Source organism: Scatophagus argus, chromosome 20, assembly GCF_020382885.2.
Source record: "Scatophagus argus isolate fScaArg1 chromosome 20, fScaArg1.pri, whole genome shotgun sequence".
Taxonomy (NCBI): Eukaryota; Metazoa; Chordata; class Actinopteri; family Scatophagidae; genus Scatophagus; species Scatophagus argus.
The window spans coordinates 1,603,915-1,622,281 of NC_058512.1; the positions used below are offsets into that span (position 1 = coordinate 1,603,915).

Here is an 18,367-nt window from a genome sequence, read left to right on the forward strand (position 1 = left end):
ATCATTAATGATGCATTAACATTCAGATGCTTCAGCTGATGAAGCTGGACTTTATTTACCAACTGTAACTGAGGCTGCAGCTTATTTTCATCTTGATTCATCTGCACGTCACATCAACACAGTGAGGTGTGACAGTGAGAGCAGAAAACTGTTCAAAATGTCCTCCAGCTTCCCAGAGCCAAACACGAGGTTGTCACACGTTTACTCGTACATACCGAAGGTGAACACGGTTTGCATGTGAAATGTGAGAAACAAAGAAAGATTCTGCACTGAAATGTAGAAGCACAAAGTCACAATAAAAGGAAACACTCAAGTATCATAAAACAGTACTTGTGTGTAGTACTTGAGCAGCAGTACATCGTGTAGACAGCTGACTCATGCTGCAGGAAGAGTCGAGTTCAGTCAGCCTGCCACAGCTGACAGTTTATTGGTTATTGTGACTATAAATATACTGAAGATCTGCCTCAATTTGCAAACCAAATTCTGCTTATTTTCCCCTTCAATTCAAATGTGTGGCGTTAATATGAGATTTTTAACCAATACATATCGTCACAGCCCGCTCAGGTTACTTCCTGTTAAAAGCAGCAGCACCCCCTCTGGTACACGTACTGATCCTGATCTTCCTGCTCCTCCCTGAAGGCTTCCTGCCAGCAGCTTCAACTTAAAAGCAACAAAGCAGCATTTCACCTCACTGTGCTCTGTCGTCCTGAGGCGTTTTTCAGAGTTCCTCCCTATCAATACTGAGAAACGAGTCTAAAAGCGTTCAGGAAAGCACTGGTCTACCAGCTTCTCTTCGCTCAGCGCGAACATGCAAAACAAAGTGCCGTCCTTCCTTTTAAAACAAATACAAAGAAGTCAAACAGATCTGACTGCACTGGACACAAATGAACTGAATTTTGATCAAATAAATACACCAAAATAATTCTGATTTTTGATTGGGACACAGCAGGACGTCACACAGATGTAAAAACGTTGAAGTGTCTTTTATGACTGAGCGTTCGTTCCCACACCTCTCCATGGCGGGAAACGGCGCAGCTAAACATCATCCCTGTTTTCTCCGTCTTCAGCCGGGCACCTGCTGTCGAGTCTTCACTTCTCCTCCGAGGGCCTTCTGGGGGGGGGACCACAATGATGTCGACACATGTTAACAACAGCTATGAGCGTGTCCGCCGCTGAGAGGCGGCCACTGTTTCCAGCACTTTCCAGCAGATTTGAACCGCTGCCTACTTCCTCTTCCTGCCGCGGCCCCGCCGGCCCCTGCCAGAGGAGGGTCCGGCTCCCGCCGAGCCCACAGCACCATCTGCCGTGCTGGCTGCGATGCTGATCTGTCCATCCTGGATTTCACTGCGGGCCTCCGGAGGCAGGTGTTCGATCTGCTGCTGCGTTTCCAGGTAAAACATCACGTCCCTCAGCTGCTCCTGCAGTTCTCCTATCGCCACGTCCTTAAGGTCACCTGCAGACAGATGACAGACAAATACAGTTTAAAGAAGAAAACAATCTGTGGGTCAGCAACAGGCTCGCACGCTGTGGGGGCAGCAGAAACAAGTCACGATCGAGATGTGTTTGTGTTCACCCAATCACAAATACTCCATCTCTTTTAGATCTGTTTTGGGCTCCACCACATCCTGAGTGAAGTATGACTCTATAGCTGCTAAAAACTACAAACCCTTAACTTGACATACCTCTAAAAAGCCAATGTGCAACATGCTGCAGAGAGTATACAAGTCTCAGCGGTGAGGTCACCACACAGCTGTGTGAACTTCCTGTCTATACAAGAAACTGGAATAAACATTCAGACCCACACAAAGGCTGAGTGAAGAACACAAGCTGTAACGCTGTAATCACGAGCGATAAAGTGATAAATAAAGTCTGCAGTCTGAGGAGCAGCAACACCTGACACAGTGAAACCAGGACTCCTGCACCTTCTGACAGGTGCAGGAGGACTTTTCAAGGCCTTACTCTGAGGCTTGAGTGTGTTGAGTTGCGTTAGGTTACACTTTGGTGAGCCACGAGTCCCGGGGTTCCCCGGGGTTCCCTGGGGTCTCCAGGCGGAGGTGAAGGTTCGTTCAACGTTCGCTTTTCTCTCCCGTTTGCCGTAACCTGCGTCATTCAGTTTCAATCACTCGGGGAAGGAGGCATAGCTAACTTTTTTTTTTAAATCCTAAAAATTAATATCGAAGTCCACGATCGAACTAATCAAAGCCTCCCTGGTTAACTTAACTAGTGGCCGCGTTGTTGGAAAAGTTAAGTTGTCTAAAAGATAAGGATAAAGAATTCCTGCCCCAAACAGGAAGTCCTGCTCAGGAAAGAAATCTCTGAATGACTTAAGTCACCTCTCTTCACTGTCAAATGCAACAGAAACATTAGTGTACATTTAGCTTCAGGTATGTAAAACATAAACCAACATGAGTGAACCCTTAACGTTCCTTAACAACTCAGTCTCACAGCACTTGTTCATGCTGATAAAATGTCAACAGGAAACTGATCGAGTTTGAGGTTGAGCTTCAGATGCTTTCAAATCTCTCTCATCAAAACAAGTGAAAAGTCACAGTATGATTTTGTGTGTGTGTGTGTTTTCCATGTAAACAGAGAGCACGCACACACACAGAGACTGAGGAACATCTGTTTAAACCATCTTCAGAACTGCAGGAAAACCCAACCTGTAACCTGTGTGACCCGCACTGCTACCGACGCCCCTCAGCCGAGCCCAGCGGCTGCACAAACCGCCCTCCTTCACGCAGCTGTTGGCTTCTCCCGAGCAGATCCTGCACTCAGCTGCAGCAGTACTTTGTTTACGATTTGCAAATATTACAATATAAATGAGGAAGTACTCTATGAATACGACATCTAGCTTCAGGCACGTACCACATGTTCTGTGTGTGTGTGTGAAACGTTTTGTTGTTTTCATCGACCTTAATATCCTTTAAAGCAAATGTGTCTGGAGGTTTCATTTCTCAGTCTGAACTGATAAAAACACTCGCCAACTTCCCTGATCCTTGCACTGTGACTAAATGAAAAACGATCTGAGTAATCTGAGACTGTCCACAGACGACGCACTCACCGCTCTCTTTTCCTTTACGCTCCTCCTCTGCCAGCTGGGACTGTAGCTGAGCCTGATTGGCTCTCAGGCAGCGGTTCATCTCCTGCTCCTCCTTCAGCTCCTGGCTCAGCTTCGCCACTCGACTGCTCAGCTGAGCGCACCTGAACACGAGAACAAAGAGGAGCTGAACGTCTCCACGCAAACGAGCTCTGCAGAACCAAAGCTTGTCGCTTGCTACTTGTCCTAACAGGAAAGGCTCACGTGGAACTAATAATATTAATGATGTGAGCCAGCATGAAGCCCTGAAGTGACACACCTGATTAACGTTATTACTTACACCTGCGCTTTTCCTGTTTAAACATGTTAAAGTGGCTGCTGGGGAAAAGAGGCCCAGGAAATTCATTTCTAATACAAGTTCAATCACACCGACTCCATTTTAAACCGGGCTGTTTAGACAGATGGATAGATACTTTATTGATCCTGAGGGAAATTCAAGAAGAATCCTGCTCTACTCTCCCAAATTAAGAAACACGACGCAGCAGCCAGCAGAAGCACCAGAGAAGGATCCTGAAACGACTGAAGGACGCTGTGTCAGCGAAGGCCTCGTCGTACAAGCTGAGCTACAGCCGGCAGCCACCTGGCAGGTACGCTCTGCTCCGGCGCGAGAGAGAATTCACTCTCCATACCAGCAGGGGGTGGTAGTCAGCATCAGTGTCATATTCATATGGAGTAATAATATTAAAATAAAGGAAAAAAATGATGAAGCAAAGCCAGGATGAACACCACACACTGAAAAATGTTGGAGGTGTTAGCCTTCACCTACTTTTTCTCCATGCTCTGCTTCTCTTTGCTTATTTCTGTGAAGCGTCGCTCCAAGTTATCACAGCGCTCCAGGGTCTCCTTAAATTTAGTCTTCATGTTGTTAATCTGAAAGAGAAACGTGCACACAATAAAACGCACAGCTGATGAAAAACCACGAGTGAAGCCAGCACTGCTTCCCAGCATCCTACCTCCTCGGCTGTCTCCTTCTCCAGGTGAACGATCTTATTCTCCCAGTAAATCCTTTGAGACTCCAGTTGGCTCGTCAGCAGGTACGAGTACTGCAGACGTGGAGGACTCATCAGAACATTTCTTCGTTGACCGAACAAACAAACGATAGACAACAGCAGGTAGCGCTCACCTCTAGCTGAAGGGCGTCGATTTTCTCAGCGTGGCAGGTGTCTCCCTCACACTCGTACTGCACCATCTTCCCGTCGGTCTTACTGGCCACCAGTCGATGCACGTAGTTGTCTAAAAAGATCGACAACAAAACAAAAAAATCAACTGTTTTCAGAATTGCTTCATTGATTTAGACATTTTTTGAGCAGAAAAGCCGTTCATTCAAATTGCTCTGGTGTTGTTCTGCCCTCTGCTGGTCAAAACCAATAAAAGCAGCTTTAATGGCCTCTTAAAAATAATCTGATCCTGAAATTTTGAAATTTACCAATTACCAACATCTCGCTCTAGCTCACTATCTCTCTCTCTCTCACACACACACACACACACACACACACACACACACTCACACAGTACCTCCTGCGTAGTCCCAGACGCGGTGGTTGGTGAGCTGCATGGCGTACGTATGCTGCGTTTCCTCAAAGTGCTTGTAAGCATGCCGGCTAACGTAGCGACCGCAGCCGATGTGCCCGCAGATCAGACAAATCCACAGGTTCTGCAGCGAGCACAGAGCAGCGTGGGGTGAGAAAAGGCTCAAAGCGAAGGCTCAAGTGGACAGAAAGGAAGACTGACGCGAGTTACCTCCTGCACTCCACACTCGAAGCACTTGTTCTCCTCGACTGGCTCTGGCGTCTGACAGTACCTGCACACGGGACACCTGGAAACAGAGCGCACATTCAGCTATTGTGACACGTGTGTGCAGCGGCCCTTTGTGAGGAGGACAAAACCAAACAACACATGACACAAAGCCTGCAGAAATAACCAGCGGAGAGCATGTGACCAGTGAGAAGCTTCCTTTATTCACAGGCTTATTGATCTCAACTACAGTTAAACTAAATGTCATACAGGCAGCAGACACGGACACTGACAAAGCAAATGTCAAACATCACTGTGACTGACGGCGAGTGGAAGAGCCAGGGGTTTCCACAAGGCAGAGAGCAGCATTATGTAAGAAACACAGGTCGGTGTGAGTGCACGTGTGTGTGTGTGTGTGTCTACTGAACTCACGAGGCGTCTTCCCACCGCTGGAGGCACTGGCTGTGAAAGCTGTGGTTGCAGAGCGTCGTGAGGATGCCGTTGACCGACTCGTCCATCCTCTCCAGGCACACGGTGCACTTGGGCAGCTCGGTCAGCTCCATCACCGGCAGACTGGCTCCCTGAGGAGGTCAGGGAAAGACAACTGCTGAACTGATTTCACTCATGTCTTCCTCTGTTGCTGCAGCGGCCATCACACATGTAAATGTCCTGTGCATACACTCAGTTACTCAGATCATTACTGTCTTGGTCTAAAAAATGTAAAAAAATATCTTGTAAAAAATTCAAATGTATTTAATTTAAGATAAAAACACAGACACAAGCACAAAATCCTCACATTCAGTGTCTGTTTGAAAAATGAATTTCATCATTATCGCCATTTTTCTGTCGAATCACAAGCTGTTTAATCGTCTAACTCTCAGCTCTTATTGCAAGTCCTTAAATCTAGTTTTAAACACTGAACAGTAATGACAGAAACACAACAGCAAGCGTATGTCTACCGCTTCAGACTTGATGACCTCTGCACGCTCCACGTAAACCAGCTGGCACACGGCGTCCTCTATGGAGTTGAACTGGCGGCCGTTACACGCTGTGTAAAAACTGTCTGCGTCTGCCTGAACAAAGAAAGCAAAGAAAAAAGCAGCACTGAGTCAGATGGTGACTTCACATCAGGCACAAGAAGCCAAAGCTGCACACTGACAGTCTGCTTGTCATGTTTCACAGAACTGAGCTCATGAACGTGATGACACCAAGCAGCTAAAAGGGAAGTCCTGAGTAACTGAACTTCCCTCCACGACAGGATCACAGCCCAGCAGTTACAGCCAACAAGTTCTGCAAAATGAAAACACAGAGTGACCTCCTAAAAACTTCACTTTCCCCCTGAAAAATAAACTCTGCGATCTTACCTGCGTGCAAAACTTAATCAGAACCATGTACTGGTTTGGGGTGGAGTCCCGTATGATCTTCATATGCTCCATGACATCATTAAAAGGTGCCATGAGCTTCATGAGGTCGTGGCTGGTCATGGTGGCCGGAACAGTCAGGATGCACACCATAGCGCTGCGTCTCACGTCTTCAGTCAGTGACGTCATTTTGCTGCGACGAAACAGAAAACACACTTCACGCACTGAAACGGCAGGTCACCTCGGGAGCAACGGGCAAACACATCAGACGTGACTCACTTGGTCTTGTACAGGTGCATGATCCCATGGACGATCTCCACTGAGGGGTTCCCACTGAAGAAAGAGATCTGGTCCGGCAGCTGCTTGGAGGGGGAGTCGGGAGCAGCGCCGGTCGCTTCGCCGCTGTCCTGTGAACCTTCAGTTCCCTCCACGCCGTCTGCTTCGGCCTGAGGTTCACCGCTCTGCTCTGCTGAGCCGCCTCCTTTATCTGCAGTGAAAATACAAGAGTTTAACATCTTGTCTTGGCCTTTGCAAACATCAAGAAAGGCAAAGCGTTGCCTTATTGCTCTAGTCCTGGTTTTTTGAACAGACTCTGATCTGGAACCACAAAGAGAGCTGTAGATATTGTTCCTCTCCAGCTTGTTGGCTTTTACAGCAACATGCATGTCCTTACCTGGGCTGGGCTCAAAGGTTTCTATAACCATGTCCCCCATGGCTCTGCTGCCAATGTGCTGGTGCAGGACAGCTGCTCTTTCCAGATCCGTCTTTCCACCCAGAGTGTGTTTGGCAACACCCAGCGCTTTCTCCTGCAGCTCCTCATCTGACATGCCTTCAACTGAGGATGACAGAGACAGGGCTGGCGTCTGAGAGCTCTGAGAGTCTGTTGGACCACTGAGTTTCTCAACATGGAGCATTCATATTTACTGTAATTAAGTCAATTCAATCAGTTATGTCTAGTCGTGCAGAAACGACCTGGCTAGCAGCAGACAGAGGACTTTGTAATCACTCGTCACTGCCGGTTAGCTTCCCGGCTAACCTAACACGTACGCAGCAACTTTTATGTTCCGAGAAATTTAACTGTTAACTCACCAGCTGAGTACTGGAAACCTTGCGGAGAAGGAGACTGGTCGGCTAACTCCAGACGGATAACGACCAAAGACACACTCATGTGTTATTAAAGAAACGGCCGCTTTTACAAAGAACAAAACAACCCGGCGAGACGGCTAGCCAAACCAGCTACACGTCTGACTGAGCTAATCAGCTAACGGCTAATTCTGTCTAGCCGCTAAGGCAGTAGAGGCCTTTCGGTTCAGTTACACCAGTATGTTAGCCATACTGTTTTTGTGTTCGCCGACCGTAAACACAAATTTTACACATCTGTCCAAGACTTTAGCTAGCTAGCCTATCTCTGTACTCACAGCTGTTTCTAGCATGTTACTCTTCTTCCTGTACACGATAAACCAGCGCTAGTTGACATCAGATGATCAGATTGCTGCCACCTACAGGGGCCGACTGTGCACTGCAGCCATTTAAGATTTAATACACAGAACGGAACTTGTAATTTGCTTTAGGTTCCATTAAGGACACAGGGTTAATAATTATCTGAATGCATGTGGTCTGAATTCCCCGAAATTCCCATTAGAAAATTTAAATTATGTAAGCTGAAAAACCTGCTTTAAAAGGCTAAACAATCTTGACGCAAAGTCCATTTAGTAGCTGCTCCAAGCTTTGAAACACACAGGACCTTCTACTGCAGCTGAAATTTTTATTTTTATTTTTATTGATTTTATCGAAATTTCATTCCCTTTTTTTCTTCTAATCTTGCATTTCATAACCAGTATTATATTATGTTACAGCCTACTGGTTTATTATGTTATGCACTCTGTTTATATATTACTACAGCAAAACACTAAGTATCACTTCCTTATTACGCTCATATAAATTAGCTTCTTCTATCAGTGCTACTAACTGAGCAGTATTTAAATTTCAACATCAAGTGTTGGCTCGATTTCACAAAACGTCAAAATTCAAATTGTTGCAGCCTTTGATTCGCTTGGAAAATGACAAAAAGGATGAGTAAATTCTTGAAATAGTTTCTGTCCACAGAAAATAAAGTTGACACGTTGCACAACCAAATTCTCACATTTGCTTCTTTTTATTTTAAAAAAACTTTTGACATTCCAGTGTTTCTGTTTTCCATTTTCTAACAAAAGAGGGTGGCGAGATGACGCTCCAGATTGTCAAACCATCACTCTGAACCTCATCAACAACAACAACAACACATGTAGTCACATCACAAACATCTTCTCTCCAGATGAAAATCCCTTCCAACAGCTGGACTCGAGTCGAGCGCCATTTCATCCGCAGATGTGTGTGTGTGTGTGTGTGTGTGTGTGATCGTATGGGAGACTAACAGGAAGGGGAGGATCCACCGTTCACTCACAAATTCTCAATAAAATAGTAACTAAAAACAAACAAACAAACAAACGTGTCCATCATTGTGATGTTTGCAAACTGTCTGCTCCTCTCTGGGTGATAATAAAAGATGCTTCACAAACTGAGAAGCTGCTGAAGAAATTCTTTTGGTTCACAAGACGTTTTGTGTGTGTGTGTGTGTGTGTGTGTGTGTGTGCCGTACGTGGGAATGACAAAAACATTTAACATGTCAGAGCATCTACTGCAGCCGCTTTCAAAACACACCAGCGTCCTCTCACGCAGGACTTCAAGAAGGCTGCCTCAGCTTTTATTTACAGTTAGGTCCAACGTTTGACTGCAGAAACACGCCATCTGTGCCGTCCAAAGACGGACCACGTGACACGACCAAAACGTGTGGAGCGGATGGACAGCGGGATGAAGCGGAGACACGTCGGCCATCTTTACACAAGTCACCGTCACGATCAGATCAGGGTTAACGTGAACAAAGTCCTCACACCAACACGCGTTCTCACATCTGGAGAACCGAGTTTGTCCGTGGAGAAGCGGCTCCACGTCTGCAGCGTCAGAGGAAATGGGTGATTTTGGTGACATAATTAGACTCAGTCCAGTATTCAGATTATTCAGTCCAAGCCTGATGTTTGTGCTGGAACAACCTGATTCCACAATAAACATGTTTACAAGCACCATTTCTACCAGGAATTAAACACAAAGAAACAGAAAGAAACAAAAGCGGCAGACAATTCAGGTTTAAAAAAACAAAACAAATCCAGCTTTTTATAATACTGCAACTACAGCCGTGGTTCCACACACAAGATACACAAGGAAAAAAAAAGGGAAGAAGAAGAAGAAAAGACTGTGAGAAAATAACTACTGAATGAGAAACTTCAGTCTGCAGGTCGCCATCAGTCCAACGCAAAAACTGTGCCTGTCAGCTGGAAAAGCAGCACATTAAAGAGTTTTCCTCCATAGTGTTAACAGTCCCAGTGTGTGTGCGTGTGTGTGCGTGTGTGTGTGTGTGTGCGTGTGCGTGTGTGTGTGTGTGTGTGTGTGTGTGTTCTCAGTCACCTGAAACACAAAGCGAGGAATAAAGAGGAAACTGACAAACGGAATAGTGGTTTATTGTGTCTTATATTGTTGCGGTACTTCCTCTTCTCTATGTACAATAATTTATTAGATCAGTTCATCTAAATCTTCTAATTTTTTTAAATTTTATTTAAAAGGAGCATCTCTTTCTTCCCCCCTAAGGTTTACTTATAACTGCTGTATAAATTTATGTGTTTACTTACAAGCTTGTGTGCTATAACAGCTGCAAATGTCCCAGAGGTGTGTGTTGTGAAGAAAAGAAAAAAAGATGGGAAAAAAAGGAGTCCAGAGCGCGAAGCTGACGAGCGCTGAGGCGGAGACGACGGCGGGGAGCTCGGGCGGGTTCAGTCGGACTCGTACGTTAGCTGGTGGGCTGATGGTGGGGGTGCGAGTGATGGTGTTCAGATCTTGAGGTTCTTCATAGTTTCCGCTCTCTTCCTGAGCAGGTCTCCCACCTCCTGTAGCGAGCGCAGGTAACTGCTCTGCACCTTGTCCATAGCAGCCTTCATGAACGAAGCCTCCTCCTGAAACGGAAAACAAAGAAGGGAGCTCAGAGTCCGTCAGCTCGTCGCGATCCTGCGACTCTGTCGGCGGCTGTCAGCCGCCTCTGGATCATAAAATCAGATCAACCGCCCATAAAATGAAAACTTTCTTAGTGTGAACACAGACGGACTCACCTGTGTGTGTCCTTCCAAGCTTAAACTGGCCAGTCTGAGGGCTGTCGTGCCAGTCTCCTGCCCCTTTATGTGCTCCAGAGCCTGGGCAAGCAGGTCCTGCAAGCTCCCCGTCAGCTCCTGGAAGCCACACACCACCGCCGGCTGCGAGAGGCGCAGATCGTTAGCGATCGTTAGCGAGAGCTGATCAGACGTACAAAACTGTGGAGCTCGTGTGTGTGTGTGTGTGTGTGTGGATGAAGAGCAGGATTAAAGTGTACCAGAGCCGTGTTCGCATCCTTTTTCTTCTTCTTCTTCTTTTTCTGTAGGCTAATCTTGAGCGGTCGGAGGATCTGGGCGCAGTGACTTGCCATCCACAAGGCTACACACGCCGTCTGCAGGACAGAACAGGAAGACGTTACGACACATCAGAACCAGCGTGAGGACCAAAATCACACGACTGACAGAAACTTCTCACCTCAACAAAGAAGACGAGGTTTTCTAATAAGGAGGGTCGGGTTTTTAATTTGCTCTCTTTCATTTCCAATAAATCGCCTTTGCATTTATTCAGCATTTCTGTGGACGGAGAGGAAAGTGAGGCGTGACAGGCACAGAATAAACAGCTCGCTCTGAAATCCAGCTGCTAACTCACCTTGAAGCTGAACTACTAATGATTTGAAACCGTTGCAGATCTGGGTCTGAAGCTCCGGCGACTCGTCTGAGAGGGCGAGAAGAAACGAGCGCTAAGTTAAAGAGCACGAGGTAAGCGATGAGCTCCACGTTCAAGCTGCCTCTTTCCTTACCGAGTCCGAGAGTCTCCAGCTCCTGCAGGTGGACACACAGCTGGAAGGCCGCGGCCTGGCACTGACAGCTGCCACTGGACAGGGCCGGGGCCAGGCGGGTGGAGGGGGGGCCCAGGAATGGATACTGCAGCCCAACACAAGCATCGTTACAGCAGTTTGCTCCACATCCAAATGCACTTCAAAGACTCAGTGAGCAGGTACGCACCTGCACGCGTTTCTCCGCCATCTGCGCCGCCGTCTGTAGCGTCTGGTTGAGCTGGGACAGCAGGCTGCAGAGGATCGAGGTCTTGTCTCCCACTCCGTTCTCGTTGGCCGTCTCAGAGTTTTGTTGCGACGGTGCGTGTCCCAGCCCGGCCAACGAGGCGAGGAGACGGAGAGTCAGCGAGCGTATTCGCAGCCACACGGACTCCTCCTCGAGAGACCGACGCCGGTGTTCATCCGTTAACCGTCTGTGAGAGGCAGCAGCACACGGTTGACCAGAGCGGCGACAACATGTCTGAAGCTGATTTGGCTGCCTCATCTGAACAGCAGCATCCTGCATTTCAGTAAGCTGACGTTTCTGTAATGTGAGCTAACGTTACAGTAACAGACTGACAGGGCAAAAACACGACCAAGCGACGACAGACCTCTCTTTAGGGTCCCAGCCGGTAAAAACTGTCAGGTCTCGGTTGTCCCTCATATTGTCCCAGGGGATGTCGTCCTCCTCCGCAGACAAAGACATGGCCTTCACGCTCTCCTCCAGACTCAACACGCTGGAAGACAAATTGAAAAAGAGAACATCTAAATGCAGAGCTGGACTCTGTCGCACAAGTCGCTGCAACTCTGTGTGTGTGTGTGCGTGTGTGTGCGTTTCCTCACATGTCGGCCTCGAGGAACAGGTCCAGCAGCATCCTCTCGGTGCGGACCTGTGCAAAGTGCAGCGAATGGTTCAACCTGTTCCTGAGCGCTATGAACTCCGGGATCTTCTCGAACGCTCCGTATTTGTACGCCTGGATGATGTACTCTGAGGTCTGCGGGGAGGAAAGCGATGAGCAGGAAGCAGCTGCAGGTAACGTCATGCGACTCTGAATGAGGGGGACAGACTTACATCTTTCTGGTTAGAGTGGAAAAACCTGAGGGAGAAATTACAGGACTGGGAGGCTGCAGCAAACTGGCCCAGTGACTCAGCATAACGCGTCAACAGGAACCTGAGCAAACAAAAGACCTTTTACACAAAATCTCCCGCTAACAAATGCTGGATGTCAGTCGTAACTCGCCAAGTGAGGTGACATGACGAAAGCTCGTGTAGGAGACTTCATCAGTAAGTACCGCGGTCTTAGTCCTAACAGTCAACACTCCTTTAGAGGAGACTCTGGGACACCTGCTGAATTCAGGCCCAGGTGCAAAGCTAACCGTGTCCACTGACCCGATGGTGTCGTGCTGTACGTGCTTGGCGTCCAGGCTGGAGTAAAGGTCCACCACAGGCTCAAAGGCTCCCAGGCGACAGTAGAGGAGCAGCAGCAGCAGCTTGAACTGGGCGTTGGAGGAACTGTGAGACAGACCCTCCTGGAGGACACCCAGAGCCTGCCACGCCATGTCCTCGTCCCCTGAGACGCACAGAGCGGCACGTTTAGAGACGCCGCAACAGAGACAAGCTGGCAGTAAAGAGACAGGAAACGTCACTCACCCGAATCCGTCCACAAGTCGACGTACACGTGAGCTGCCATGAGACAGTACATGTCAGAGAACTGCAGCTCCGTCTTCAGTGCGTTCGTCCCTGTCCAACAGAGACAGACAGCAGCAAGTCACATCCACAGCAGGAGGAAACCAGTTTTTAAACCACGCAAACACCCACAGCCACTGCAACACGGTGGGAATACTTAGGACGAGTAATTCACAACAACAAAGTGCGGAAAACAGTTTTTGTTGCTCAGTTTAATACGTTAAAGTGGCGGGAACGCAGACCGTGCTGGCATCACATCACACATCACACAGCAGACAGTGACAGTCGGGAACACGAAGCAGAAGAACTCGTGCGTGTAAACGAGGGCTGCCGAGCATGAAACCCATTACAGTCACACCTTTGTCTTCAATCAACACATAAATCTGTCCCATTTTCTGTCCCTTTTCTCATCCTGAACAAACGCTGACGCCCAAAGCTTTAAGGGTGAATGAAGGCCTTCTTACCGAACTTGAGTCCATGACGGTAGTGAGCTTTGAGCTCCGTGACGAGACGCAGCTTTCCATCCACGTCGAGAGAGTGATGCAGCCCGAGCGCTCGACTCAGCTGACACACACACAAGTGTCTCTGCAGCGCTTTGGTGTCCTCTGGAAAGGCGAATCCGTCCTCTCCCCGCTCCCCCAGGGGAACCGCCTCACTCAGTCGGTTAATGAACTGAAAAGTCGAGGAGAGAAAAGTTTCACAGCGCAGCCCTTCGCTTCAGTGGGCTCAGCGATCCAGCCGGCAGCCCCGTCTTACCTGGACGTGCTGGTCTGGAGAGAGCAGATGCAGGTATATTTTTAGGTCGGTGATGCAGCAGGGTTTGTCTCCAAACTTCCCAAAGAACTGCACCATCAGGTCGAAAGGCTCACCTGTTTGAAACGACACACAAACGTTAGCGCGAAGTCAAACTCGGGGCAAAAACAAGCGTGTGTGCGTCTCGCGTCTTACCGAGCAGGCTCTCTTCAGGGCAGCCTCGCTCTCTCAGTCTGTGCATCAATTCAAGCCGAGCTAAGTAGGGTCCTCTGAGCGAACGAGACTCTTTGTCCTCCTCCCCTTTGATCCTCTCCTCCACAAACCTCACCACCTCGGCCACGGTGTGATGTACCGAGCCCTCCGAACAGCTGCAGACGGACAGAAGGACGACCACACATCAACGCTGGACAACAGCACATCAACAGCTCACAGCACGCAGGCTCGAGACGCCCTCCGCCCAACTGGTCCGGCTGAGGGCTGAGCAGGAAGCGACGGATTCAAACGAACCATGTGACACTGATGAAGGCCACAGGGGTGAAAAGAGCCACTTCTCATCAAGCTGAGTAAAACAGTGGCGGGAAAACGTTTTCCTGTAGCTTGCATTGTCCATCTGTGACAGGACATTTTATCTACCTGACTGTTTAAAAGCTCGTCCTTTGTACTCACTGTTCGCCTTCTTCCGGCGGACTCCACGACTGATCCATCAGGTGGAAGAGCGAGTCAAAGTAGGAGGGATAGAACTGCCAGTCATCAGGGCTGGGAAGAGAAACACACAGGTGTCAGTCGTTCCTCAGGTGCGGCACGGCGGCGTGTTTGAGGCTGTACTCACTTCTTGAGCAGCAGCTTGTGGGCCAAGGCGTTGCACTCGGGCCAGCGCTGCAGCCTCTGGTAGAGCATCATGCACTTGTTTTCTCTGCTCTGCAGCTCGCTGGTCAGCTTCTCTGTGGGACAGAGACCAAAGGTGAGGAGGCGTCTGAACCCACAACACGTCTGATTTGTGTGTCGTGTCTGGAGAAGGCACACGGACTCACCCCCCAGCGGACCCCTGATCACGTCGAGAGCCTCCACGCACTTTCCCAAACGCTCCAGGATCATAAAATAAAGCTGCACCTGCAGTCACACGACAGAAGTCAGAGACAACTAAACCGTCTGCAGAGGAGCAAACCTGAACGCAGGTGCTGAAGGAATCCTTTTCATTACTCACCTCTGCTTCTGCTTCAATCTTCTCCTCCTTCACCATCTTCTCCACCATGCGCTCAGCCAGAGGCAGGAACATGGTCTGGGCCAGTTTTTCATCCTGCGCTGAGATGGCCTGAACAACACGGCACACGTGTCATCTTCAGCATAACAAAAAAAAACACGTCCAGAAGGTGAAAGTCTGCGTCCTTACCTGCATCACCAGACTCATGACGGACCAGAAGTAGTACGGATTCTTGGGGACGATTTTATACAAGGCCATTCCTGCCTGTAAAAGGACCAAGACGCAGTCGTCAGCATCCTCTTCGTTATCCTGATCACGTGTCCATCGTTTTAATTAGCTGTTTGAACGTGAGCTCTCTCACCTGCTGCATCTTCTTGTACTCCCCCACACGAGCGTAAGCCATGAAGAGGTGAGAGTGATACTCCTCGCTGAGGGGAACCTTCTTCACTGCAGCTTCATACAGCTTGGCGACCAACTCGGCTGTCAACATCAGGCAGCAGCTTTAAAACGCAGCCTTTATCACCAGCCTTCACGTGTGTGTGTGTGTGTGTGCGTGCGTGCGTGTGTGTGCGTGTGTGTGTGCGTGCGTGTGTGTGCGTGTGTGCGCATGTACTCACGACGATGCATCTCTCTGTACAGTATAGTCAGAGCTTGCAGCGAGTTGTCATCAGTGGGTTCTAGAGTGGACACCTCCTGGGCCAGAGCGAAAGCTTCATCCTGCTTTCCGGTCCTCTGAAGACCGATCGCCTTCAGGACCTGAAACGAGGACGAGAGTAAAATACACGAACAGTAAGGGGGGGCGGGTGGGAGTCTGACTTCCTCAGGAGATCAGATGTTTGACGGCCAAGTCTGACATCTGGAGGGAAGCGCTGACAGATAATCGGTCTACAAGTCTGAAGGGAATTTGGCTTTAGTACTTCACAGGCCACCGAATGATTTCAACCTTTACAAACTTAATGTTGTCCCTTGTGAGATCAGCGTTTTCACGAAGTTTGTGGAAGACCCAGGCTTCACTCAGGCCACATCAGACGGTGAAAACGCCCACGTTTCCATTCACGTCGAGTGTGGGTCGTGTGTGGCCAATCACACGACCTTCTCCCACTTGTGTCATCTTTCAAAGCCACACAACCCGGCACTTCTCGCTCAGCGGGCTCGCGTGCTGCTCCCGTGACCCGACACGGCAGGGTTAATACAAGTGAAAACGACCAAGGGACCAACGGGAGACTGACACGGTTAGGACTCTGGATGGGAGCACAGTTTGTTTCAGCTCATGAATGGAAACGTGAGACGGTGCAGTTTAGCTTCCAGAAGCTCAACGTGCTGCTTATGACACATCTACAGCAACCCGTTTCTCCCCCCACAGGTACACCTAAGCTTCCAGGTGTTGGTGACGGCAGGTCAGCCATCAGGTCAGGGTTTCGAGCCCTGAAACTCATCCCTGTCCCAGTGTCCTCCAGCAAACTGCTACACGCTTACAAGTCTGGTGTGACGTGTGTGTGCGCGTTCGTCTCTTGTACTGTGTGTGGTACAACGGCTGCAGTGTTCTGTAAAAATTTAAGAAGAGATGCAGCTGGTCTGAGGTCAGAGGGCGAGAATCTGAAAGGAGACGTCCCTGATGGTTCTGTAAAGGTTTCAAAGAGAAGTCTGTTTTCTCAGAGTCGTGTAGATTCACGCCAACAGCGGAAGAGGCGACAAACAAGACGTTCCAGTGAGAACCGTTCCTTAGTCACCCACCTTGGCACAGTGCAGGTCCTTATGTTTCTTCAGCAGTTTATCTGCCTGCTGTATCGCCATTTTATTGTTGCCATTATCAAGGTAATCTGAGGAAACACGAGGCACAACGTTAATGACGGCAGCTGTAACAGTAGAGATTAAACAATTAGTCGATGAACAGTAAAGGCATTTTGAAATTAACGGATTCAATCTTTTTCTTTTTACACAAAAACACCAAACATTTATGGTTCCAGTTTCTCAAATGTGAGCATCTTCTTTGTTTTATATGACAATAAACTGGTGATTTGGGGGCTGGGACCAAACAATTACCTTAAATGAAGAAAATAACCAGCAGATTGGTGGATAATGAAACGAACTGTCAGCTGAAGTCACCATAACAACAAACAGTGAAGTGTGAGCATGCGGGCACACAAACAGACGCCTCAGCTCAGCCTCTCCAGGACAGCTGGATGCCAAAATTAACTGTGTCAGACAGTACACTGCGGTTATGTCATGTCTATTCTCTCTGTCCAAACTGTCCTCACAGAAGACACACAAGTTCACAGAAGCTCACGGAGATCTGAGCGACACTGACTTCTCTCACAAGTTCAGGGTCTGCAGCCGAACCGAGCAGCCCTGAGCCTCCTGTCGTGGGTGGAAACGACCAGAGAGAGCAATCTACTCACTTATGCTTTTCACTGAGTTACATTTTAGTTGAACCCTCGCAGCTTTAACAAAGTTCCCTGCAAAAACTGCTGAAGTACGTGACATGCGGATAAATGTCGGAATACGTCGCTAACAGCATGATGAGGCTAACAGTATAAGTTAGCGTGCAGTAAGAGAGTGTAAACAGGCGGGATTCATCGTACTGATACTTCATTTGTCGACCATACTCACACAGTGAAGGGCCATTATTTCCGTTATTTAGCGGCACGCCGATCAGCCCTCTGTCGGGGCTGTAGGAGGTCCCTGAGCTGTGACAGCTCCATGCTAGCTAGCAGCCTAGCTGTGATGTACAGGAGTTAGCTTGAAGCATTGTCCTACACTATGAGCCTGATGCTAGCTGGAAGCTAACCGCCTGACTATAAAGCGGCTACAGATTCAGACTGGACACGGACAGCTCATCGCAATGGACACACCTGTCAACCCGAGCCGCACAACCGGCGCTAATAAAACAAACTTTTATTTTCAACATGCACGCAGTCGCAGCACGTCCATAGCTAGCCGACACATTAGCACGCTAACTAGCTGTCAAAAAGGCGAGCGTTAGCAAAGGAGAAAGCACTGCGACTTAGAGGGTGAACCAAGGATGTCCGGATCATTCAGCACGTCAACAACACCAAGAGAGACAACAGGTATGACCCAGGAGACCCGTGGCAGTCATGTCCCACCCCGGCTAGGTGGCAGACCGGGGAAGGTGCACTGTCATTGGGCGCTGCAGGCAGCAGAGACCGTGGCTGGAGCTGCTGGGGCCGCATCGCTGCCCCCGACTCCAACAGTCCGTTCTTTTAACACCTGCACCGGCACGGACCACAGGGATGTGCGGCTGACCTCCAGACTCGCATTAATATATGAGTGCCCATTGAGTCCTTACCGTATATGGGTCTGAGTCTCCGGTCGTTGGGATCTTGCACATGGCCTCTCGCCGCCATGGTGGAGTTTACCTGCTGGGTAAATGTTCACGCATGCGTACTGTGAGCTGCCTCTAGGAGCGATTAAAGGATTTTTTATTTTTTTCTCGCCGAAAGCGCAGCAGGCTGACATTATCTGTCCATCTGTCCACTGGGTCCACATGTACTGCAACACACTGAACAGAGATAAAACCTCTCAT

The 18,367-nt window shown here is 48.8% G+C and overlaps 2 protein-coding genes across 2 annotated transcripts; both read right to left on the reverse strand.

Annotated features, from left to right (window-relative positions):
* Positions 1–392: 392 nt before the first annotated feature.
* LOC124051275 (BRCA1 associated protein) lies at positions 393–7,679 on the reverse strand. Its single transcript, XM_046374492.1, has 13 exons — positions 7,282–7,679; positions 6,866–7,027; positions 6,472–6,679; positions 6,196–6,385; positions 5,791–5,904; positions 5,264–5,412; positions 4,838–4,913; positions 4,613–4,751; positions 4,221–4,330; positions 4,051–4,140; positions 3,864–3,967; positions 3,062–3,201; positions 393–1,453 (listed from the first exon to the last, which is right to left on the reverse strand). The coding sequence occupies exons 1-13, from the start codon at positions 7,358–7,360 to the stop codon at positions 1,224–1,226; spliced, it is 1,791 nt and encodes a 596-aa protein (XP_046230448.1). The 5' UTR covers positions 7,361–7,679; the 3' UTR covers positions 393–1,223.
* Positions 7,680–8,913: 1,234 nt separating this feature from the next.
* On the reverse strand, positions 8,914–18,298 carry naa25 (N-alpha-acetyltransferase 25, NatB auxiliary subunit). The gene is made up of 24 exons (XM_046374476.1): positions 18,131–18,298; positions 16,558–16,643; positions 15,441–15,579; positions 15,185–15,303; positions 15,013–15,087; positions 14,827–14,934; positions 14,654–14,732; positions 14,452–14,563; positions 14,289–14,378; positions 13,818–13,990; positions 13,626–13,738; positions 13,334–13,541; positions 12,834–12,923; positions 12,573–12,753; positions 12,255–12,354; positions 12,026–12,177; positions 11,794–11,919; positions 11,373–11,616; positions 11,168–11,291; positions 11,017–11,082; positions 10,843–10,940; positions 10,646–10,759; positions 10,389–10,529; positions 8,914–10,235 (listed from the first exon to the last, which is right to left on the reverse strand). Exons 1-24 carry the CDS (start codon positions 18,186–18,188, stop codon positions 10,113–10,115), a joined length of 2,919 nt encoding a protein of 972 aa, XP_046230432.1. The 5' UTR covers positions 18,189–18,298; the 3' UTR covers positions 8,914–10,112.
* Positions 18,299–18,367: the final 69 nt, after the last annotated feature.